The 27,753-nt window shown below is 23.6% G+C and overlaps 1 protein-coding gene across 4 annotated transcripts; it reads right to left on the bottom strand.

The window, feature by feature from the left end:
* Positions 1–1,350: 1,350 nt before the first annotated feature.
* On the bottom strand, positions 1,351–27,727 carry LOC112596122 (proto-oncogene tyrosine-protein kinase ROS). Of its 4 annotated transcripts, none has more exons than XM_025341624.1 (28): positions 27,263–27,727; positions 22,773–22,829; positions 15,170–15,229; positions 14,994–15,090; positions 14,699–14,919; positions 13,870–14,112; positions 12,331–12,487; positions 12,127–12,246; positions 11,758–12,052; positions 11,499–11,690; positions 9,950–10,266; positions 9,573–9,871; positions 9,102–9,302; positions 8,852–9,041; positions 8,609–8,764; positions 8,381–8,545; positions 7,936–8,111; positions 7,344–7,679; positions 7,000–7,275; positions 6,713–6,906; positions 6,188–6,636; positions 5,326–5,517; positions 5,042–5,263; positions 4,497–4,972; positions 4,195–4,421; positions 3,948–4,139; positions 1,847–1,968; positions 1,351–1,773 (listed from the first exon to the last, which is right to left on the bottom strand). In XM_025341624.1, the coding sequence occupies exons 1-28, from the start codon at positions 27,374–27,376 to the stop codon at positions 1,484–1,486; spliced, it is 6,036 nt and encodes a 2,011-aa protein (XP_025197409.1). In that variant the 5' UTR covers positions 27,377–27,727; the 3' UTR covers positions 1,351–1,483. The 4 variants fall into 4 exon arrangements, with proteins under 4 accessions (XP_025197409.1, XP_025197417.1, XP_025197420.1 ...); XM_025341632.1 differs by having other exon boundaries at positions 4,497–4,969; XM_025341635.1 differs by having other exon boundaries at positions 8,381–8,527.
* Positions 27,728–27,753: the final 26 nt, after the last annotated feature.

Here is a 27,753-nt window from a genome sequence, read left to right as displayed (position 1 = left end):
TTAATCGAAATTTAGAAAAAAATGTAATCATCATGACTTTAAATAAATTAAAATTTTTTAAACAATTGATTGAATTCAAAGTACATGCGACTAATTGATTTTTAATAATAACATTAAAAAAAAATCAAATCAATTTTGTTGAAAATTGGACTTGGCTATTTTTGTTTTTTTTCCAATTACAAAAAAAAAAGTATTGAGAATTATTAAATGTTGACCTTTACAAAGCTAGATTCTATTAACTATCCAAAAACCACTCTAAAAATAAAAATTGAAGCATTTCATTGACTACTAATCGTGAACAAATACACACAAAGGGAAATACACTTTGTAAAATCAATATATTCATCAGCTCAGAATCAAATAAAAAACTGCCTAAAATTTATAAATAGTTGTGAATAAATTTTTAGTCTTGCAATAACTTTTTTTTTTCAATATGAATTCAAAAATAAATTAAAATCAAAGAATGATAAATGTTTTGACCAACTGAGACAGTATTGTAATATCTAATTGTATCTATTCTTAGATATGTGAGATGATTGACACATCATTTAATTCCTCAATTGTTACTTGTTTCTAAAATAATAGTTTAGGCAACAGTTTTTAATCTTTGTCTAAATCATGCAAAATAGAAATTTATATATAATATGCATTGGCAAACAATGATTAATATATTGAAATTATAATAATAATTCAGAAAATATTTGAATTTTTGATAAAATTTACTAGAAATCAATTTTTACACATGTTTTCTAATTATTTTTAACTGTTTTAGCATTGTAGTGATAAAATTATAAATGTGGGAAGGTCAATCTTAAGTAGGTTTATTGACAAATTCAAATTTATTTTCAGAAATGTTATCACTACATTAACTTATAAAGTTGGTGTGTTTGGTAAAGAATCCTTATACATTTTTGTTCACACATATTTAATAAGAAAAAGAAACGTTCAATACCAAATCCCCTAAAACATCTCTGAAAACTTATAAACCAATAAAAAAATAAATAAATAAATAACAACATAATATTAAATATATTACATTAATTTACAGTTAACTTAATTATATTTAACATAAATAATATCTTATTTAGGAACTTTGAACTTTATACAATCTAAACACCCAAAAGTGATACACTTTCAAGTGTTTTAGTTTTTATTGATAAATAAAGATTGTATACAATAAATAACTAAAATAATTATTATACAGTACATTTACTGTATCATTCAATAGTTGTCATTAACTTCAAATAGATGCCAATAATCAGATAAACAGAAATAATTCAACAAAATATAATTAACTAAATAGTAGAAAATATAAATTTCAACAAAAGTTATGATTTGACTAAATATTTACAAAAATCATTTAAGGCAATAATTATATAACCCTTTTACAAAATTTCATACAAAACAAAAATAATATACAACTAATTTTAAGTCTTTTTGCCTTTGATTAATTGGTATTCAGCTAAGTGAGAAATCACCAAATTTATCCTGAAAATTCTTGATTCATGTTGCAATATAGTATATTTATATCTTCGGGAATTAATTCTTCTGGTTCTGAATCCTTGTTATCGATAAAATTAACTGTAGGTGTTCCAGATAAATCTAGGTACTCACATGACAATTCTAGATATTCATTATTAATTAGTTTGATTGGTACTTCATATCCCTCATTATTACTTATGAGTTGAGATGGCAATTCTTGTTGCGAATCTGTACACGTCATAAGGTCTATTGTATATTTTTCCGATGGTAATGATACATTATGCAGTTGAGCTAAATAATACATTATTCCATATATATCATAACTAATTAAAATGTTTAATAATTTAAAAATAATTTTACATACTATGAGAGATATTAACATAATCCAGTGGCATAGCCATAAATGATTGTAAAACTTTTAAACAGAATTCAAATCTTGGCCGTTTTTCTGGTTGTACATTCCAACATTTAAGCATCAAATTATATCTGCAATAAAATATGTAAGAACAGATTCTTTTCTTTTTATGTTTAATGTTGTATAATGAATTTCAATTAAGTTCATGTTTATTTAAAAGAAAAAATTGTACTTTAAAAAGACTGAGCATAGTCAACCATTTTTATTTTTATACAGTCAAAATGTACTATGTATGTTTTATTTAATCCCCCTCATTTGAAGGCAGTATGTCCTATCATAAATAAAATAGTTTTTGTATTATAAATATAGATCAACAATAATTTTTAGTATTCAGAGACAATTAATATCTTATAAGTCATAAGTAATAATAAAACATTTATGTTAATAATTCTATAAATGAAAGATAAAAATTATTGACAAATAGCGTTCTTGACTCGTTTAAAACATTGTATTATATAATATCAACAATATTTTTCTATTAATAATATTCAACAAAAGGTAAACAAGTGGGTACTCTTCTGTTGTAAAATAGGGGTCAAGTGGGGGTCACTGTAATGAATGTATTGAATTTTATTTCAATGATATATCATTGATTAGAAAAAACATTTTGAGTGGAGTCAGTCTATTAGTCTAAGAAAGGGGTCTCCAAACTACGGCCCCCGAATAAGTTTTCACCGGCCCACCAAATAACGGAAAATATTCTAAAAATATATATACCTAGTTTTCATAGTCGTTATCGCGCGCACGAGCAATTATCAGCTGTATTAGCTGTAATTTATAAATTATATACAAAAATTAAATGTATTCATACATTTTGGCCCGCTAAGAGCTTTTTTTATTTAATTTGGCCCTTGGATAAAAAAAGTTTGGAGACCCCTGGTCTAAGACATTTAATATGACTACAATTTTTATTAACAATAAAAAAAAAATTAAAAATATAAATAAAATATTTTGAAAATTATAATATGAACATTTGAAGTTTATATGGTAATTAGTTTTATCTGATCAATTAGAAAAATATTGGATATTTTTATTTCTGACTCCACTAAGCACCAATTAAATCCAATTTGCTACCAGAAAATACCTTAAAAGTTAAAATTGAAGCATTTTTACTATCCCAAAAGGTAATGAGACATAATAAAAAAATCAATACATTATATTTCCACTCAAAATCTAATATTTTGTAACAGCTTGAATTTTAAATTTTAACTTCAAAGTTTAGACTATCCTATTGCAGTTTTTGAAATATTTACAAACTGAACTTCAATCAGATACAAAATTAAGTTTATCAGTTTGAACAGGATATTTCATATAGGTATAAAAAAATCCTAAGTGTTAAAATTATAATAGACATTAAAATGTCAATATTGAGTCTCTACATTAAAAAGATTATGATATAAATATTAATTTAAAAAAATATAATTTATAAATTCCATAAGGTCAAATAAATTGGTTCCTGTTAAAAACTTTGAACAAGTTCGTTATATAATTCACTAATAAACTTGATCAATAATGGGTACATAGGTTTTCAAAAATTACTTTAAATTGTTGGTTAAATAATATTGTAGGAACAATATTAATGGTATATGGCAGGGATGGGAAACTGGCGGCCCGCACTACATTTTCAAATAACTTCATATAGCTTTAGCGCTTATCTGTATTTTATTACATTTTTCTATAAAATGTAGATATAAATTATTATCTAGTTTTAAACCGAAACTAAATTATTAAATCGTTTAACAGATGAAACCTTGGGACATTTACTATGAGTTTCAACTACAGAAATAGAAGTGGATTTTACTTAATTGTCTATTGAAAAACCTCATCCTTAAGTATCACATTAAATAATAATTGTAAATATAAATAAATAAAGATAAAAAATAAATGTTAGTAAATTTGAAGGACTTTTTTTTTCTTTTGCTTTCTCCTATGCACTGCGGCCCACTATATTTTAAAGTACTTAAAAGTGGCTCGCTATTTACTTTGAGTTGCCCATCTCTGGTATATGGTATACTCTATATATAATTATTATTTATTATTGTATATTTACAATGTTTTGGGACAATTAATTGGTTTTTCAAGCCTTCCACCATGTTGAACATGATACATAACATTTATATTTGACAGTCCTGGATAGGGCTGTTGACCCAAAGACATAATTTCCCATAATAAGACACCAAAGGCCCAAACATCAGATTGACTGGTAAAAACACCATCCACTAGTGATTCTGGTGACATCCATCTAAAATAAAAATATAATATAGACACACAAAATAAATATAATATATAAATAGTACCGAACAGGCAGTAAAGCTTCTCCTTCTTTTCGATAATAATCATGAGTATAAATATTTCTTGCCAGTCCAAAATCGCCAATTTTTATAATTCGCTCTTTAGGATCAGAAGATGATACCAAACAATTCCGACAAGCTAAATCACGATGAATAAAATGCATCTGTTCCAAATATGAGCATCCTTCTGCCACATCAATACACATTTGTATATAGTCAATAAGATTTAGTACCTAAATGAGTATATTAGATAGATGTGATTTTAAAATTTTGTTATTTTTTTTATAAAATAATAAAACTTATCTTACATTAGTATGTCTGTTTTTCCTTAAATAACTCAACAAATCACCTTCTTCCATAAGTTCCATAATAATAAAATTAGGATCATTATCTAAACATACTCCAATTAATTGTAAAATATGTTTATGCTTGAAATTATTCATTAGTTTTGCTTCTTTTAAAAATTCTACAACTTCACTTTGAGTAGCACCTTCTTTTAATGATTTAATGGCAATACGTGTTTCTGCTTCTCCTCTTACTATATCCTTCATTTTTCCTTCAAAAACTTCTCCAAAAGCACCTGATCCCAATCGTTTTGTAAGTGTTATTTGCTCTCGTTTGATGTTTGGCAATTCATTTTTATCTTTTTTTTGGAATAATACAGCACCTTGGTAACCCACATTTAACGCTTGAAAAAATGTTGGCCTTTGTGGCATTTCTCTAAGTCTTCCTAATTCAACATCTGGTCTCATCGGTCCTTTGGCATTGAAAGTAATTGAACCTACTAAAATAAATTATTTAAAAATTAATTAATTAAAAATAATATTGCACAATTGTATAAAATATTACATACAATACTTAATTAACATTGTTAAGAATAGGCAAATCAAAATAAATCCTGTTATTAATATCTTCCAAGGGACATCTTCATTTCTTAAAGTTTCCACTTGGTATTGAGGGTTGAATAGTTCATCTGATGTTCTATATTCACTCCACCAACCATGATGATTCTCTGCCTTAACACGGAATTTAAATACTAGGTCACGTTTTACATCAGACATGAACCAATGATTTTCTAAAAAAAGTTATTTTTATAGTACATCTTAATACTAAATTTTTAAGTTGTTTAAAAATTACGAGGTCCACTGTAAACAGTTGTCCAATTAGTCGTATTTAAATTCAAACTTCTTTTATTTCTTATTTCGCTTATTATCATTCTTTCTAAAGAATAACTTTTAACACGAGATTCTGACGGATCCCAATATACTATATAAACAGATGGTAATGTTTGATTTACTTGAGGAAATCCAGGTGGGCACGGTCTTTTAACTAAAATATAATATAAAATTAATAAATTAATGATACAAGAGGCAAAGATTATTTAATTTATACTTCATTTCACTTGAAATATTATAAATATTAATCAAACTAAAACCTGAAGACAATTTATTATTTCATACTATGATAACCAGTTTATTTTTTTTTTTACTTTTAAGGTTAAAAAAGTACTTAAAAACTGAGTACATAAATTATGCAGTTTTCAAATAGAGAACTGAGAAATATTACTTATAAATGGAATTTTTTCGAAGAAAATATAAAAAATTAATAGAGTAGATACATAAAAAATAATTGATGAAATATCATAATAATGTTGACAAAAATATTATTAAACTATTTGTTATTTAGGTATCTTTCTTTAAAGTTGCTCTATTTAAATCAAAAATAAATTTTAATTTTTCAACATTTTCGATTTAAATAATTTTATATATAAAAAAATAACCATTTTATATGATTATGTAACTACCAATAAGTTAATTGTTATATTTGACTTTCACAATTCATCCCACTCTACAATGGTCTTACTAAGAGTCATATACTTAACACACATATCTTTTTCTATTTATCTCTATTAATAGAATATAATTTTAAAAATGGTGACTTATAATAATAGTAGCCAAAAATAATCAGTACTAATGTATATTGAATTATTACTACTTACTTGATTCAGTTAATCCATCAATTGTATATACAGCTGTTATATTATTTAAACAATATAATGATGCATTATTTTCAATAACGGGTTTGTCATTCAAATCTTTAATTCCTATAGTACACATTGATTCATCTGTTGTCCAGTAAATATTGCGTTTATCAACTGCCAGAGATGTTAAATTTAAAGTTGAATTTACAGAATATATAACTGAACATTTACAACCATTAATATCAGAAACAATAATATTTCGATATTTGCCTTCAATCCACAGAAGTCTCATTTTACCACTATTTGATATATAAGATGTTAATACATTATCAAACGGGTACAAATTAGTACAATTGCAATTGCTATTGCTAGAATATATAAAAGTTTCAATATCTGTGCCACTCATGTTACTTTTCAGTATATTTTTTTCATTGGAATCAGGAATTTGTTCAATCCAAATAAATAAACTGTGAATTCAATATTTTTGTTATAAATCATCTATTTAATCAAATATTAATCCAAGATAACTATATTATTATTTACCCTTCAGAGAGGACAGCTGAGGATGGAGATATTTTATTTGATCTAGACATCACTTTTTTAACTGTTTTTACTCTGATATCAAAGGCCATAATATTTGATTGATTTTCAGCAACTTCACACCAAAAAAGTGTTTTTGATATCCAATCAAATGAAAGATTTTCAATTTTTGTATTCATTTCAGAAATTGAATAAATCTATATATATATAAAACATATAATATATGTATATATATTAATTATATGTATAAAAGAACAAAATCACTAATTTAATATTTATAAAATAATTACTTTGTTATTAATTGATTTATTAATTGGTGAACTGTATATAGTCTTATTATCAGTCCAAAATGCAATATCATCCACATCGTTTAAAGTAAAACTAGTTACCAAACTTTTTGTAAGTAACACTATTAGATGATTATTTTGTTTATTTGAATGATAAATCATTATTTTGGAACCACTCACAAAAGCAGTTTTAAATTTAAAATTTGCCGAGTTGCAAGTTTGATTAAATATTATATCTTGGCTCCATCCACTACAGCCAGCCATAGAACAAGCTCGTATCTGTTAAATAAAAAAAAAAATTGTTAAATTTACATATTTTATTAATGATAGTAATAGTAAAATATTACTTTAAACATTAAATCTGAATAAATAGAAAGTCCGGTCCATTTTGTTAATGTGTTAGTGGACACAATAGATTGTTTTGAACATGCTTGCCAATAATTTTTTAATTGATAATAACATTCAACTTCGTAGTTTGTAACATTTTGAATTATAGAATGTTGCAGTATGATATTCATAGTATAATTATCATTAAAGTTCACAAAAACACGTATGTCTGTTGGTATAGCAGGAATTGGTGAATAAACTGTTACAACTTGAGATGAACCCCAAACAGTAGAAGCTTTGATACTGATTTCTAAAGGTGTACTATCAACTAATACTTTGGTATTTGGTGTCTCAAACTATTAGATAAAATTAAAACCATTAAGATTACATCTTTAAATCAATACTATGAATAATGTATTATAAAATGAGTTCATACTAGCTTATAACATATTTTATTATACATAATATACTAATATAGACAATACATTTTTTGATATTAACAAGTACTAACTTTAATTTATACACTACAGCAATAAATAAATGTATGCATTATGTTTATTTAAAAAAAATATATTTAAATATAATTCATTTAAAATTTAAATATATACTAACCAAAGAATCAATTTTACTGTCTTCTTTTTCCAAAACTTTAACAGTATAAGAAACTAATCCATGGTTAACAGTTTTGACAGGTTCCCAGATAATTTCAAACACACTTTCATTAATTCTGGGATTAACTTTTATCATTTTTATGTCCACTTCTTCTGGAATAACATTTGTTTCTAAACCTAAATAACACATAAATAATTGTTTATATTTATAAAAAAACAATACACATCTTGATAATTCTGTAAGTAATATAGTCACTTACTAAAATATAAAACAATATTACTATTTATTAAACATAAAATTACTATGAACATAATTAGAAAATACAAGTTTAAAATTAAAAAATAACTATTAAAAGACATTCATATATATGTAATACTTTTTATTCTAATATTAACTATATTATAAAAACTAATATCATATTTATAAATGTATTTATACTATATACCTTTTGGTTTAGGATGAGCATATTTGTCACGCACACTAAATGTCTGAATACCATTTAAATTCATAGCTCGTATAATTGCTGGATATTGGCCATCTGTATCACTCATCATTATGTCATTACCTTTTTGAAGCCACAGCAAATGATGGTCTACATAGAATAAAGGTCCTGGATATAAAACAAAATAACTTGATATCTACTTCTAATGCACAATATATTAATATTATATACCTTGAGTGCAAGAGTCATCAAATTCTTTGATAGGATTAGGATTATTTAAATCACTCAGCTTTTCAACAGTTGGTGCACGGAATAATTTTGATTTTTCATTTTCCCAAAGTATCCAATATACCCAACTACCAACAGAATCCACGGCTAAACTCATAACTAAAATTAAAATGTAGAAACATACAAACAACTTCTTTTAAAAGTAATTAAAAAATTAAAAATTCTACTTATCTTCAGATATTATACCTCTTTTTCCAGAAAAGAAATCTGCACTATAATAACTGTGCTGTTCTTTTCCATTGAGTTTTGAAGATTTCACTGCAAACCCTGTTGACCAATATAAGTAACCACCAACAGATTCTACTTTCAATTCTTTGGCAATATTAGATGCTAAAAGCAACTCTCTTTCACCTCCAAATAAATTTTCTCTTAATATCTAAAAATTAATTCAATAATAAAGTATTCATCAATTAATTTAAATAAAAACATTTATTACTGATTGTTTTGATGGATCTGCCCAATAAATTTTATGACCCAACCAGTCAATTGCAATACTTTGAACACTATTAATATCTTCTAATGTACTTCCTTGACGACTTGTTAGATTCAGCCAATTAATTTTATTTGAATTAACTACATAAAAAACACAATCTTCATACCAAGCAACATCATCTAATGAAGAATTTTTAATACTGTTCTAGAAAATAAAAAGTAACATTTATCAAATAATTGTTAAAATACAATTTGAGACAGTTAAATTAATTAGCTTTATAAAAAAAAAAAATAATAATAATAATAATCTTTTTTTTTTCCAATAAATTGTCAATACAAAATAGTTTTTAGAATATGATAATTTTTATGATGAAATTCAAAATGAATCAAGTAAAACAAATTCACAATATTTAATCCACATTATTTTCTAGTTAATACTACATTATTACAGTATAAAACATTTATAAATATTTACTTCATCTTCGTTTATTGAAATTGATTCTATAAAATCACCCATGATATCAGATATTAAAATTTGTTGAGCATTTCCCCAAAGTACAGAAACATTATGATTTAATGTTTTTACTACAAATTCTGACGACCACGGTCCTTGACCAGAAGACGAATAAGCAGCTACTTTTATTATGTAATTTGTATTTGGTGAAAGTGAATTAATTAACACTTCTGTTTTATTAGTTTTGATATTTATCCAATTTGTTTTATTTTCAAAGGATATCGAAAACAAATATGACCATTTCTGCCATGAATTACGCCCTACAAATATAAATAATTTAAATTATTGTGTATTCCATTCGTAAATAGCTTTTAAAATAGTAATTGATTAGTATTTACCTTGTCCACCTAATAAATGTGGAACCTGCCAAGTAGCCTTCAGTTTACTAGATGTAGAAACTGCTTGTAAAGACTGTGGTGGATTTCTTGGAATTGGTATTGGTTGTTGATCAGTAAAATTGGATAAAATTAAATTGTAGGAAAAATGCATAGCTGGGTATATATTTTGATAGTATTTTTGTTCATTAATAAAATACTCTTCTCCCATTAATACCGAACCATTTGACCAATAAAAAGATCCATTAACATGTGATAAGGTGATTGCATCATTAAACAAGGCAGTTATTGTGTTATTTCTAATATCTATTACATCTTGACTGTAAAATACCAAAATATTTAAAATAATCAATGTTTATAAAATTTAAAGAGATTAATTTAAATAATAATATTAACAATTACAAAAAAATATATTTATTATTTTCATTTAATATACAGTAGACGCTGCTTATAAGACTCACTTTGGGACCAGCACAAAGTGAGTCTTATAACCGAATGAATCTTATAGGCGAAGTGGAAAAAAAAAATTAATTACGTATTTATAAATTTTATTTTACTACATATTTTGCTTTGATTTTAATACATTAACACATATTACATATTACATACTTTATTATTGAATAAATTTAATAATCCTGATAAAAAAAACTAAAATTATAATCGTTATAATTATCGTTGCGATAAATGTGAACTTTTATTTGCGATAAAAATTATTATACGTTATAAGGTACCAACAGAAACTGGAAATAATCAACACGAATATTATTTCATTTTTCAAAACCAATTTATTTCTAAATTATAACCAAAAAACTTTATTTTCTACTATTTATTTTACAAAATTTGAGTCTTATAACCGAAGTGTAGAGTCTTAAAACCGATTTTTTTTAATGTATTTGGATACGTCCGGACCGTTCTAGACGATTTTGAGTCTAATAAGCGACTGAACCTTATATCTGTGAGTCTTATAAGCGGCGTCTACTGTATTTAGTTAAGAAATATTGGTAAGCGATAGTAAACAAAAAATACTTTAAGAGTAACTAAGAATAAAAACAACACTAGTATAAACTAAATACATAATAAGCTTCACATGATGCAAGGTACTAAAAAATTAAAATCATCTGCTTACTATATATTTAGATTTAAAATAAACTACTAAAAACAAGAGTAATGATTTGAAAAATATATTGAATACATTAATATATACTTGAATACGTTTTTATTGAAATATTAAATTTTTATCATCAAAACTATCATAATATGAAAATAAATTAACAGAAAATGTACTATTAGACAACAATTTTTAATTTAAAAATGAAGATAAGATATTGGTACAGCAGTGCATACTATACTCAATTAATATTATATATTATGTTTGTAACAATTTTTGTTAAAAATAATTTCAACATTGTTTAGAATTTTTATAAAATTTAAAATTTTGAGAATAGAATAGAAGAAAAAAATAAAATTATTGGCTATTACAGGAGCAATTGAACAAAAACATACATCTACATTAAGTAATGATTATTATTAGTACAGTGTTTTAAAAACTTACCCATCCAAAGAAACCGACATTATTGTGTTATTCTTTTGGAATAACACTAATAAACAAAATTTTATGTAATCTATAATAAATGGTCCAATATTTTTATTTTGTAGGATTAACATGCTTGACATTTTTAAGTTTTTTGCTTTTTTACTTAAATCCAAACGATATAAACCCAATTTTGTAGTCCAAAATAAATATCTGTTTTTAATAAAATTAAATAAATACAATAATTATACACTTTTAATAATTAAAAAAAAATAATTACCCATTGCAAGGATCCACTCCTATTTGGAGTGGTTTATAATCAAATCCAGAAATTATTTCTTCCATTATTTTTTGTTCTAAATCAAATTTTCTTATACTATACACAATGGTATTTCTATTTGTTTTTAATGACATTAAGATATATAGGTGATTATTTAGCCAATCAATAGTGGTATCCATTAATGTTTCTCTTTCTGTAGTAAATATGGTGTTTACATTATTATTTGATAATGACAGTAACGAACTCGAAGAATCCAAAATATAGGTAATATTTGTATGTATATTAATTGATACACCTAAGATAAATTTTTATTTAAGTCCATAACATAAATAAAATATAATATATATAGTTAATAATATTAATACATACTATTGATAGTTTGATTTGTAGAATAAACACTAATAGGTATATCCATCATTTCAATAGTTTTCACATATATATCATGATTAGATATAAGGAATAAGTGTACAGGCTCAGGAGAATATTTTACTAAAAATAAATAATGAATCACAGAATATTAATCATGAAATATTTTAAAATTTTAAATCAAACTAATAAATAGCATATAATTACTCATTGATGTGGGGAGGGTTTTAACAAAGACATTGGTAATTGGTCCAACACCATATTCATTTCTAGCAGCAAGTGAAATTGAATAATTTTTTGCAGATTCCAAATTACGAAACATATAAAAAAATTCTGTTTCATTTTCTTTACCAGTTAATATTTCCTAAATAGTATCATACATTTAATAAAAATAAAACATTTTGAAGATAAAAAATACAACAATAAAAATATATGAGAGATACTTGAAAAGAAGTGTTAAATGTTATAGAATATTAGTAAAAGGAAAATACATAAATCTAATTAATAAAATTAAAACAAATAATTAGTTAAAAATAAAATATTTGATATTTTTTAATACATTAGAAAGATATAAATTATAATACATTAATACATTCAATTATTTATTAATTAACACGGGCAAAGAGAAACTAGAAGCATTAATTACTATAGAACTTCTACTAAAACTAAAAGTGGAAGGTTAGACATAAAAAATCCCGAATTTCAGTGTTATGATTGAGTTATTAGTTAAAAAAAAAAGTAAAAAGGAAGTTGCTCTGCTGTGCAGTAAATTTTATATACAATTCATCATTAAAAATATTATTGTAATGGATGTGTTATATTTGAATTCAAACCAATGTTTCTGAGCAAAACAGAGTTGTTGGAATCAATTTTTAAAGATATTTTATGATTTATTTATAATACTTATCAAATTAATTTGTATTAATAATTATGTAGGTTGTACTAATTTTAAGTACAAAATAAATTATTATAATACATAATTTTGATGAATTTGTATTTTAAATGAACATAAAAATGTTTCCCAATACCGATAATTTAAAATTGCAGCAAGTACAGATTATGATTTTTGTATTAATCTTTGGCGTATTTTGATTTGAAAAGTTCATTCATTAATATAAATTTTTAAAATATTAAAAAAAGTAAAACTTATTTATAAATAGATCAAAAAGAATTAAAATATTTTGAAAATTGTTTGATGTTGAGAAAATTTAAAAATAAATAATTTATGAAAATTTTAAGTATTCATTTTTAAAATACAACAAAATATATATTAATTTTGTTATTATGTAAATATTCCAGTTTTTTTTTTTAATTTTATTTAAAAGTAATTTTAATTTTTTTACTTTTGATCTCTCAAATACACTCATAGTTGAAGATTGAAATATTTCTACTCAAAAAGGTGAAACATAAATGAACAATAATAAATAAAAACCACTTCATCCATTCAGAATTTAAAATATCAATAAATATTATGTTGTATATTGTAGTATTTTCATTAATGATACTACAAAGTATTAAGTAACTTTAACCTTACTTTTGAAATATAATTAATCTAAATAATATGAAAATATTTAAATTTAAATATTAGTATAGTAAGTTTACTTTGACAGAATCGACTTTAAGAACTAATTAAATTTATTTTTAAATACATTTAATAAAAATAATTTGTGCTTTAAAGACCATGCATTTTGGTGAAGAAGAACATGTAAGCAAAACAGAAATTGTATGTATATATTATGTTCTGACCTTGAAGATGGTGTACTCTTTTGTAGGCTCTTGGATGGTTAAATGATAGGAAAGGATTGGGGCTAAAGGAAAGGGAATGGCAGCCCATGTAATTGATATACTAGAATCTGCAGGAATTGTTCTCACAATTTCTGGTGTCATTGAAGGTGGTACTCTGCTGGGATGTGTGCTGATTACCACACTTGGTTCAGAAACCACAAACTGCATCATTCCAGACCATGCTAACAGTAATACCACGCGAAACTAATAAAGATAAAAACAACAATACAACATAAATAAATAAAAACAACGAGTAAAATTAATTAATTGATCAATAATTAAAAACTTTTTTATAAAGAACAAATAAGAGAATCAAACTAATTTATTTTGAATTAATATTATTAAATATAAGTCATCAATAGGGCTCGGATTTTAAAGCAAATACTTCTTTTAATATATAAATTCGTTTCACATCATGCTGATTCCAAATAAACGAATTTATTTTTGCTTTTTTCAGTTTTTCTAGTTGTGGAGTTTTTATATTATATTTCTTATACTATAATAAAAAAAAATGTTAATTTAATTAATAATATCAGACAATAGAGTCAATTTCTGTAATGAAAATCTAGCAAATACATGGTAGTAAATTGTTTTTTGAACTTAAATTAATTTTTAGTCGTGCTTTTTTTGCTTTTTTAAAAAATAAATACGCTTCATTTTTGCTTTTTTACAACAATTTTGTGCTTTTTTGTTATTTATTATGCTTTAAAATCCGAGCCCTAGTTATCAAATATTTTTAACATGAACTAATATAATATAATATAATCACATAAAATTAATAAGTAAGTACTTGGTAATTTGTATAAGGCCGAAGATTGTCCAATTGTATAATAGAGTCATTATTCCATGTTTCTTTTTGACAGTATTGCCAATTTCCAGGATTATTTTCTAATTTCCATTGAACTCTATATTTAAAATTTTTCCTTCTTACACCTTTCCATTGGAGTTTAAGAGATTTATCAAACAGAGAATCTGGTACTAATGTCGGGGATGGTAAAGGCCCAATTTCAACTAAACATATTATATTGATATTATTAATATTATAGTCGAATTAATATTAATAAGTAAAATATCATTTAACATACATTGGAGTTTTTGAAAGTATAAAGTAATAGCATCATTACATCCTGCAATACAATATAATTTACTTTGAGATATATGATTTGCATCATTAAATTTGTCCTGTAATATATTTAAATTTTTTTTTTTAATAAATATAGATTTATTACAAAATTACTTAATTAAAAGTACTTTAACTTACACAAACTTTTGAACAATTATAAGTAAGTGCTTCGTTCCATAAAGCACATCCTCTAATACACTGAAAAATAAACAAAAAAAAAAATACTGCTATAAATGTAGAAAATTATAATTTAATGTTCAATCAAAATACAAGGGAATTTTTACAGCTAATTCAAAAAAAAAATAAAAAATATAATAATATGTATTATTAGGGGGCATGAGTTTCTAGAAGTACTTATATCAAAACATGAAAGTCGAATATTTACAAATTACAATGTTGCATTGCATTATTATTTATCTTGTTGATTACTATTATGAATACAAAAAAAAAAAAAATCATATGAATATATTTTAAAGTTTAAGTATACTTCTATACTACCGATTTAATATAATATTTATCGTTATTAAAATTTGAAACTCTTTAGTCAACTTAAAAAAAAATTTATGTTCACCATATCTAAAAATATATAAGCATAATATTATTTTTTATTAATATCCAAATTGGAGTTAAAATTTGGACAAAACAAAACTAAATATTTAAACTATAAATAACAATATTCATTATTTTATTATAATTAAAAAATATATATGACCTACTGTACTAATAAAAGTAAAATAAATTACTTTAGCCAATAGCAATATCAAATACATAACATGAAATATACTTAATGATATAGGCTGATAAACCATCTTTGTTTGGAATCTTTTTTAGTGTACAACGATAATACATAATTTAATTCAAATTTAACAAATCCATCACAATGACATACTCCTCTAAACCTACCGTACAGCAGAACGGTATTTACTAGAACATTCTTTTTGTAAACTAAAAGGTTGTACCATTATTGTGACTTATATGAGAATTCTAAATTAATTTTAAAATAACAAAATCGATCTACTAATACAAAATATGTTAAATTTAAGTAGATATTTAACCTATGAGTTTATAGTTATGTACTTCACTTGCAAGCATATTATTATTTAGGGTCTAGGAGTTTGGACTATTTACCATGACTGTTTCTCCGCCGTGAAGGATTAACTTTCCCACGAAATATTAATAACATCAATAATGTATTTATTATTAATAAACAACAATACTAAAATTATGACATTTCTTCAAACGTTGCCACTCGATATTTTTCACGGGTTCGCCCCTGATAAATATATTAGGACTTGTGAAACATCAATTTTGAAAATATTCCTTAATTAAAATAAGTTAAATTTTATCATTCCTCATATTAAAATTTGCAACACTAATTTTCGTGTGCATAAATACACTACTTATAACTTATAAGCATGCGCAAGGGGTATGCAGCCATGTCCTTGCCTCTTGCATACTCCGGGAGCGGACACTTTTTTTTTAGAAGCTATAATATGAACTAAATCCCGCAAAATAACACTTTTGGAAAAAAAAAAACATATTTTAAAACTTTGTCTACGCTCTTTCTATCAAATATATATTAAAATCCTTCATGACAAATAACTTCTGTCTTTCGATCTATTTAATCATAATATCCATTTTCAGATCGAACTGAAACATAACTTTAAATAAAATAGAGTATAGAGGAATCATTTTACCTATAAAAAACGATTCTGAGCGAAAACTTGAAATTCTATACCAAAAAAATATATTTTTTGATATTGTTGCTATTAATGTAATTTAAGTTAATATTTTATACATAACTAAATAAAAAAATAGAGTAGGTTGAATTTATTTTTGCCTTAAATATTGTATTTAAAAACTTTATTGTGTATTTAAAATATAATAATATGCTTTAAAAATAACAAATTGAATTACTTATGAAAAACCTTGTTTAAATTTTCAATTCATAACTATAATTTTAAACATTTTATTAATTTTTAATTACAAAATAATTAACAAATTTCGAGAATTTAATGAATTTTGTCAAAATTTGAACTTTAAATGCTTATAAAACATTAATCATACGTATATATTTTTAATATTTTTTAACTGCTATTATAATAACTTATGAGCAATCCTTCGTATTAAATTTTCAAGTTTCTTGACCCAACATATCAACACTGATGATTTCATAACTTAAAATGTATTAAACAGGAACGAACGCTTGTAAAATTTTTGGCGATCAAAAAAGGTTTGAAAAAATATCATAATCTTAGTATAGTTGTATATTAATTTCAGATAAATTATTGGCATTATTAATATTTTGTAGGGAGGTTAATTCTTCGCGGAAGAGAAAATGGGCAAAATGGCCCAGTGGCGAGCAATTTGAGCCGTAAGGCGAATAATTCGACAACGAAGTGTCCGAGTTTGTATTATTTATTTATAGTCACTATTTTACAGTTGGAGAAATTCCAACAGATTAATAGTTTATAGAAGCGATTATAAAAGCGATAACTGACAATGATACAACTATAATAAGGATAATAGATATTAGATATTTATACGATAATTATTGTTATTGTTCAATTCAGTTTAGACTGCAATATTAATTATTATACATTACGATTACAATATTACTCTATAACACTTAGATACTCTGACAGATATCATATCTATAACCATGATTCATAAATCTAAATAAGATTGTAAAAGGTTTAAATGGTGAATCTTGAGTCATATAAATTATACATGGATCTACACCATATTTTTTTGAATAAATTTAACAAAAGTGGCTTTGGTACTTTTATGTCATTATGTACCAGGAATTAATTGACGGCTAACAGAAATCTCGATTCCATTTTTGTATTACTAAATATTTAATATTGATTTAAGGTTCATATTTGTTCTGTACAAATATACATATGATGAATAATGTTGATAATTAATAATTATAGACTAAAGTAAATACTATATAAAATATTATTATTACACAATAATTATACTTTTTTTATTTTGTAAGACAATAAAATAAATACATTTAGACTATTAATAATTAATATGATATCTAAAAATGAAAATAATTTTAGATAAAAATGTATTAATAAAGGAGATATGAATTTAGCAATGTAATTTATTATTTTTCCCATAAATGATAAAATTTGAGTATTACACTAATCAGACAATTAAGTTATTTGTGATTTACCAGCCATAATGTCACAACAATTTATAATACGATAACGAAATATATATTATGATCTAAGGTGCAAATAATGTATTTTATTAGAGATGGAATAAAATACCTAGTAAAATAATTAAAATTCGACATTAGTTAGTGAATATAAAGATACAGATATTTTTAAAAGTATTTTAATGCATTAATAAGTATTTATTTAATTATTTATATAATAAAAATAAAAATAATGTAAATGATAGTAATTAATAATATAGGATTGATTATAAATACTATTGTACAGAATTGTATCTATAGCTAATGATAGTAAATTAGATATTGTAGATGACTATCTCAGTAAATATTTTTATAAATTATTTTATTAATTTAGTTTTTAATAATTCATGGTGATATTATAATTATAATGAAATTATATTTTGAATTTAATTCATATAATCGACCTTAAATTTAAAATAATTTTTAAAACAATTAATAAACGTATACTGAGTAAGAATAAAACGTGAATCAAAGCATATACAAACACAAGGTATTCCTATAATTTTATATTCAAAATAACATTGTGCACTTATCTGTGATATTAAATAATACAACCAAAAAGTTATAAAAAAAAAAAAAAATTTAGTTTAAAATATTAATAAATAATAATAAGTATAGTTATTAGCCCTGTTATTAGTAGGAGTGGGATTTTGATCTTTTTTCTGGTGTTTTGAAACGTTCGTTTGTAATTATAAAACGTGTTTTGGGTGATGCTGATTATATTAAAGTAACTTTTTTTTTGCATTTTTTAACTAGATTAGGTGCACTTTCTTAGTATATAGAACATTTTTCACAATTTGTCCATAAATGAACAAAAATGTTTGCGATTAACAAGAGACTTTCAACTAACTGCTGATGATACGATTAAAAAACTATATATAACACAAGTTATCGCCAATAACAAATATTTTATCATAGGTCTTTCCAATAATGATTAAGAAAGAATAGAAGATAATTTAACTAAACAAGTAACAACGTACAATACTATAAAAAAAAAAAAATAAATAAAATAAAATACACTAGGTATTGTAGTATCATTTTAAAATTTTTTTCTAATTTATAAGCTATAATGAATAAATTTAAATGCATTTTTATAGAGCATTTTTTGAGTTTTTAAAGTAATTTTTGTATTATTTGAGATTTTTTAAGACATTAAAATCCCAGCCCTAGTTATTAGTATTTATGTTGCAAACTTTCATACGTATTAACAAATTAAAATAATTTAAATAATAAGATCAACTTAAATATGAAATCAAAATATGCTCTAGCTTAAAATGTAATTACGAAAACAGATTATAAAGTCTAAAAAAATACATAATACTTAACTTAACATATTACAATTTTGAAATTATTGATTAAATTTTAATAATAATATTAATATTATTTACTCAGAACAAAAAAATATACAAACTATTGGTAAAATTAAATGAAGTAGAATAAATAAATTTTTTTTTTACTTAAATTAAAAACAATGTTGACCAGATCCACGGCAATAAAATTCACACGGTACATCATCCGGGGGACCCTAACAATGTATTAATTCGATAAAATAATAGTCAGGGTTACTTATTAGTCAATCCACAAATGCGGGTCGAGAGCCCCTTCATATCAATTTGACTTTGTTTAGTAGCAATAATTATTATTAAACGTACTGATCACACTTCTTTATTACACCAAACACAAACATTTATGTTGGATTAATATTTAATAGACTAGAATAAGTTTAAATAAAGCCATATTAGTTATTAAATATTACAATGTACTTAGGTAATACAATATTTTGAATAATAATATTATGGAATACAATGTACATGGTAAAATTATAACAATTTAATATATTGATATTAAAGTTTATAAAATATAACTATATAGTCAGGTAGGTATATAAAGTTTACACTACTATTTCGAAAAAAAAATGTTTTCTGCTTTGAGCATATAAATATTTTAAAATGTAAAATAAACAATGTTCAATGTAAAAGAGTTTTTAATATTAAAAATAAGAATTTTAAATATATATTTATATAAACGATAAATTGTCAATACTCATGAGTATTTATTAATTATTGCAATAATTAATCGTGATTAGAAAAACTAAGTTACGATTAAAAATGTAAGTTAAAAATTTAAATTATCAACATGAAGTGCTATTACTGAATAGCTTTTTCACTCAAGCCAACTATAACCTATTATATATCCTTCCATCTATTGTGTTTATTGTAAATATATTTTAAACAAATTGTACAAATAAAATAGATATGACAAAAAAAAAAAAATATCAACAGTGTTTCATAGATGTGGTTATGTAAGTGTGGCTTTTCGTTTAAGACCCGACACTTAAAACGTGATAAAAAATTACTATTTAAAATACTAAAACTACTATTGTATATATTTGATTAATACTCATTATTAATTGTTTGTTGGTGTTAGAAGGATTTTTGAAACAATATAGAAATTCAAAACATTACTATTCGGAATTACAATTTGAGTTTTATTGGATTTAGGTATCATAATAAGGTAATATGATATAGTGGCATACACACTGGTTTTTCGACTTTGCTCAATTTTTTATATATAAAAATGAAAATGTTTTTAAAGAATAAAAATCTTAATATTTTTCAGAATAAAACCCCCTTTTCCCCTTAAAAATGTAAATGTACTCATACATCACTACATGAATATTAAAAACTTACTTTCTTATCCGAAAAAGTAAAAGCACACATATTATTTACATTTAATTTTAAACAATAGAACGAATCAATTTAGAAAATGTTAATTAATAAGACAACGTTAAATGTAACTTATTTTTATCCATGAAGGGCTGAGAGACACAAGCATTAAATATATAAAGATTTATTTTCTTCATGTGTGAACCAAGGCTTAAAGTTTTATATAAATTACAATTAATTTCTATTGTCTGCATCAAGACAGGAAACATTCAATAAATATTTGTTCACAGCAAAATATGTACAAGTATCCCGGCCACTTTATTCAATCATTCCGTACTGCAAAATAATTACGCATAATAATCTGACGATTATATTTTGCTGATTTTAAACTATACAATTTTTGAAAAATGAGCCATTCACAATAAATTAATGTTAGTAAAATAAAACTAGATATATTTAATATTATACAGTAAAAGATGACATGAAACAATAATATTCATTGAATCTATTTGAGTAACTTCAATTATTTTTTAAATAATATCCTATTATTGTAATTAAATAAATATTTTAGTAGCAATTAGGTGCGATCTTATGCACCAACTCTAGTAAGGGAAATAAAATATAAAATACATCTAAATCCTATCTTCAGTTATAAACCAATATACGTTACATATATTATGCATACAATTTATACTAATATAAATTAATTGCGATAATAATATCATCTATAATACTCGGAACACCAAATCAAATATTACTTAATAAGGTTTGGAAGATAGACGTATTTAATATTATTAATATATTGGTCATGAAGGAACCGGATATATAATGTATAGTCTATATAAATTATATTCATGGTTTAGTTCTTTTCCTAGCCATTAACTGTGACAAAATAATAGTTTTTATTCACAAAACTTATTTTGTACTGAATATTATATTTTTACTGTAATAAATAACCCATAAGGTGTTAATAACGTTAATAACACATTCTTAATTAAAGTTAAAAATATAAATCAAATAAACTACAAAATCAATAGTGTTATACATTACTTCAGTAATTTCTAAGAAGTATCATTGTAAATTATAATATAGGACAATGTTATACAGATTTAACAGAAATATTAACCTGAAAAAGGATCTACGCATTAATACACAGTCTAGTTCATCCTATTGTTCGGCAGTTTTTTTGTAAGCGGTCGAGTGAACTTCCGTAGCGCCCTTCATATCCCATCAAATAACCACCTGACATTTAGATTTTTACAAAATTCCTACAAATTAAACTGTATCCGGTTGAAAAGTTTCATATTAAAATATTTTGTACTAATGTAATAAACTAACAAATGTTTAATATATATTATTTTTATTGTTTTTTTAGTTTAAAAATTTCAATTTTTGAAACAATTGAATACCTATACATTACGATGAAGCTCAGCAGAAATAGAAATAGATATATATTATAGAAATGAATACGAGTGTTTTATTTTAAAACCCCTAAACATTATAATTTCAATTATTTTTAGGGTTTCTCCATATAAATGTCATAGTTAAAAAAAATAATTTTACGCCTAACCACATTATGAAAATAGATATCAGAAATTCACCCGACACGAAAGCTATTAACGATACACATATAAAATCATATATATAAACACCGGATATAAAAAAATATATTCTCAGGGAGATTTTTTTTCTTTTAGAAATTCTAGTACATAAATAAATACATTATACAAAATGATATCAAATACACCCAATGATAGAAACCAAAATAATTCGTATTAAATGAAGGTTATTATTTGTTATAATATGAAAGTAGAAATATAATTTATACATATATATGTATATATATATATATATATATATATATTACCTGATTCACTACACATTCAGAATTGCATAAAAGCTCTCCATGATTTATAGTTTCATTCTGAAATAAAATAATTAAAATTTAATTAATTAGTAGTTATAACCATTATAAATTCGTCTATTGTTAAAAATTATAGTTTTCTTAATATAATAAAATTAATGAAATTCATAAAATTACATTTCATAAAATAGTTATTCATTGATAAGGGTACAAAAACTATCAATTAAAATAAATTTTTAAAAATAAAATGTATATATTTTACATTTGTGTTTTTGTTCAATACTTATTTTACTAGTTAGTAATAAGTTAGTTTTATTAATAAGTACTAATTTTTATTGTATTCGTATTTTGAAATTTAAGCGTAAAAAAAATCATTATCATAAATTAAAATAAGTTTTATTTTTATTTTTGTTTCTAATAAATACGTATCGTATTCTTTAGATGGATAAATTAAAAATAAACAAATAAATCAATTAAATATAATATACAGTACGTATCATTGTAAATTATGCGTTAATAACTTTATTCGAATAATTATAATATTATTTATACTATATATACTTGAAATATGATAATAGAAATTTAGTAATAAATAAGAGCGATTGTATATTTTTATTTGCTGAAACTCAGAATAGCCAAAAGCTAATAGCCTTAGTTGCCGGACTTATAATAAGATCAATAAAATAAACTCTGAGTAAAAATGTTTTTCCAAATTATGAAATTTTTCAGAGTCAACTTATTTAAATATTTAGTACATAGTTTAATTTCCATTAACCATTTAAATAGTATGATAAAGTAGGACGTAAGTTGATGTAAAAACACGGCGGACAGTCTGTATATTAAATTATAACTGCTGAGTACAAACTACAACTATATATACAATTTTATCAACCAACCAACTATGTTGGTATATTAATATTATATGATTTTGTAATTTCACTAATAAACTTTTTTATTAATTTTAAATCTATTACTCATGTGAAATGGTAGAAGTTATAATTTATTTATTAAACTAATATTATAAAATACCTATTTATATAATATGCATTAACGTAATACATTTTAAAATTAAAATAATTATAAGAGTATATTTTTTAAACACAAAAATAATAATAGTTAGGTAGGTAATTAAAAATCATTTTATTCATCTGAAAAAAAATACGAAAATTAAATTACGATTGAAAAAAAACTATATCTAATGTAGTAGAATTATTCAAAAATATAACCTAAATGAAACAAATACGCGTGAGAATTTATTAACGTTAAAACAAGTGCCCAAAGAAACACTAAAGAATCACATTTTTGAACAGGTGGTTGAATAAATGTTCATTATCTACCTGCGAGTGAAATAAGCGGACATCCTGTACGCCCTTGTAGACACGTTAACTACCTTTAATAGTAACTGTCTGAATGAACATTGTTATTTTTTTCTTTACTAGTAACAGGTAGGATATGAAGAGAATAATTTTACTACATTTAAATATGAAGATCATTACTACTACTACGATTATTAATACAAAGGTACAGTATTTCTTTATAGATACTTACTTCTAAAATGTATTAAAACTACTTTTAAATACAATTATTTAGTAATTGTTAAGTAAACTATTATTTTTATAATCAAATAAAGTTATGACTAATTATTTAAAGTTTATAAAAACAGTTCAGTAATTTTATTATGTGAATAACTAAATTACGTCATAGCAGCAATGTATCATACTAATCTATACTATAATAAGAACAATTTGTACTAATAGCCGACATGGTTATATTTAATATCCAGATAGTTGACCGATACCGGTAGGCTGCAAGGGCAGGAACGCATTTCATAAATACAAAGAAACTTAAGAAACGCAATGTAAACAAAAATAAAATTCCGGCAATACAATAAGTTAATTTCAATTTAATTATAGAATTGAAATTACAAGTTAAATTAACTGTACTAATTTATATTTACAAGGTCAATCAATCTTTAAGAAAGCTACTCATAATTTCGTGTTTTCCCCATCTTATAAACGTAAGCCAAAGCAAATTTGCGATCATAATCAATTACGTGTTATTAGAATATTAGAGCAAATTAATTTATTATTAAATTTTTTAACGAGATATATGTAAAGTATTAAAATTAATAACATTTTCATTACTTGCTTAAAAATTGAATTTTCGTAAAAAACCAAAGTACAAATACAGATAATATTCTTACCGTAAATTTGATAAAAGGTCAATTTATTAATTTATAATTTAATGTAACTTATTACTATTTATATTAACAAATCATTTTAATAATACATGATTGAAATTAACAATAAACTAATTCATGTAATTTCTTTTATTATTTTTAAATGTTGTAAAACCAATATACCTACACTACGTCTTTTTCAACTAAAAGTACACTAAAGTTTTATTTTATTAATATAATATCTTCTCGTAATATTTTATTGATAAGATGAATATGATCTATAATATTTATATATTATATATACATACATATTTATGAGTAAAGTTAATACAAAATATAAAGTTTTAACTTGTATAAGCAAAAGACACGCAAATAATATACATAAATAGTTTAACTAAAATGTTTCATCATGTCAGCGCACTAAATTGCCTTAATTAATTTGTGAATTTTATGGCCAGGAAATATATAACTATAGAGAGAAAATATTAAACAATATTATACTTGAATGCAATTGTAATAATTGCTCTTAATAGTCTTAATAGTATTACTTATTAAAAAAAAAAAAAACAATTAACATCTCTTATTATGTTCATTAATACTAGTTTATAATCTTGAAATCTCCAAAAATAGCATTTAAAAGCTGTTCATTTTCAATGATAACCTCTCAGTTCAAACCATTAATTTTAATTACAAGAGCCACGGTGTTCCATTAAATTTAAAAAAATTCTAGTTAAATATGAAAATATATATATGTTATATATACAATAACTGTAATGTTTTAAGCAATGAATACAAAAATTATTTTTAAGTTTACCAAGTAAAACTAATTAAATCCAAACCAGTAATAATATTAGACAAAAGTGAAATACATCTTTATACTAATTGACGATTTTGATGATAATATCAATAAAATTAAAATGTATACCTATAATATTATATTTTATACCTATGATTAGTACGATTACAAATGCGTAAATAATATTATTTTATTGATACGAATAATAATTTAACCAATTTAACCAACAAATTAATAATTTGAACTGAAATTAATAATATAAACAGAATATTATTGACAAAAGATAAAACATAATATACCTTTCAAAGTGGAATTCAATATTATCTACTTTAGTAGTAACGTACATTATTTTAAATTATGATTATATTTGTAATCAGCTTATCGTAGTAAATAGTGATCAATTATTTATTTAGAATAACGGTAAAACAATAATTATTTCATTTACACGTATTAAAGATTTATTATTTATTAATTTTACTCATTAGTTGTAAACAAATATTAGGTATCTTATCTATATTTATGAATATTATAAAAAAACATTCTTTCTTCATTATCTGACCTTAATACCTATCATTTTTAACTTTTCAATTTTACACCGATAGGCATATATAATTAATATGGACCAATTATTTCTAGTTATAAAATATTACCTACATCAAATAAATGTATAAAGGAATACAAACCTTAAACATATTTAACATAACTATGAAAATATTATAATACTTAATTATTTATTTTTTTAATTAAAAAAATTATTTACTCATTATTCATAAAAATTGAATTTAGTAGAAATACAAAAAAAATATGTACGCTTTTAATATTGTCTAAAAGCTGGCTGGTTTTAAGCTAAAATATTACTCTATTGGGTAATGGTAAATTCAATCTCTCCATACAAAAATCAAAATACATACTATTTTTTAGCGTCATTGAATAACCTAACCGCGTCACATATTAAATTTGTTGTGTAGACCAAAAACATATACAATTGATACATACCTACCTAATTTAAATACCTATAATAAAAATAAAAATAGTAAAACATTAAAAAAAAAATTACTAACATACTATTCTGTCGATTCTTCAAATTATTTGTAACCAATTAAGTGCATTATTGAATACAGATTTACACTGATATTTAAAAAATGTATTTTAATTGGTGATGAATGTTTTTGATTGAAATTAGGTATAAAATATTATTCAAAAGTGTTGAAATGATATAAACGGTTTATCGCTATAAGTATTCAGATGACAAAACAATAAATATTGGTAGTTTCAATACTAAATAGTAGTGTTTTAATTGATAAGGAAAATTTATTTATAGATTTGCTTATTAATCCAACGCACAAATATTTTATTTGCAATAGTTATTAATTATCTGTAAAAGGTATATAGACATATAGTATCGTTAAAAATAATCTTAGGACATTTCCTATAATAGTATAATACTGAATATATAAATTTTAATTTAAAAACTGAAAAATATCCAACTAAACACGGTTAAACGAACAAATTATTTACCTGTAAATGGCACCTTTCATTGCATTCCAAACGAATGGTATCCTTTTGAAAATCTGAATGCGCAGAGATTTTGATGGCCAACACCAAAGTTAAAAATAAGTAAAGATTATCCATGATCAAATTCCGCGTGTGTGCGTAACGATATACTATTAAAAGTTATAATATTGATGAACGGGACGTCGAAGTGACGAAGATACACATAGAGGCAGCGCACACAAAATTCAATTCATAACCACTATATGACTATATTATGATCCATGCGAACTGCGAAGGTCGCGGAAAAACTGAAATCTAAATTTGTCGGACCCGGGACCACTGACCAACGATTGGTGACGACGAAGAGCTAAAATTTACGCATACAACTGAACCACGGTCGCATCAGAAACCGTACTAGTGGACTCTACTACTCTAGTAAACTGGTTCGTAGGGCCGTGATATTCAAAGTTTGCGCCGTACTGCGGGTAACGAAGAGAGAGAGGAGACTGCAACAG

This window comes from Melanaphis sacchari, unplaced genomic scaffold (genome assembly GCF_002803265.2).
Source record: "Melanaphis sacchari strain LSU unplaced genomic scaffold, SCAv2.0 Contig0_pilon_pilon, whole genome shotgun sequence".
NCBI lineage: Eukaryota > Metazoa > Arthropoda > Insecta > Hemiptera > Aphididae > Melanaphis > Melanaphis sacchari.
The sequence above is the reverse complement of the archived record's forward strand: the minus strand, read 5'-3'. Positions and strand labels throughout refer to the sequence as shown.

Coding starts and splice junctions, on each gene's coding strand:
- LOC112596122 (XM_025341624.1), bottom strand. CDS start 27,376: ATGGATAATCTTTACTTATTTTTAACTTTGGTGTTGGCCATCAAAATC. Junction 7,276..7,343: donor ATTCAGATTTAATGTTTAAA/GTAATATTTTAC, acceptor TTTATTTAACAG/ATACGAGCTTGTTCTATGGC. Junction 4,140..4,194: donor GAAGCTTTACTGCCTGTTCG/GTACTATTTATA, acceptor TTTTTATTTTAG/ATGGATGTCACCAGAATCAC.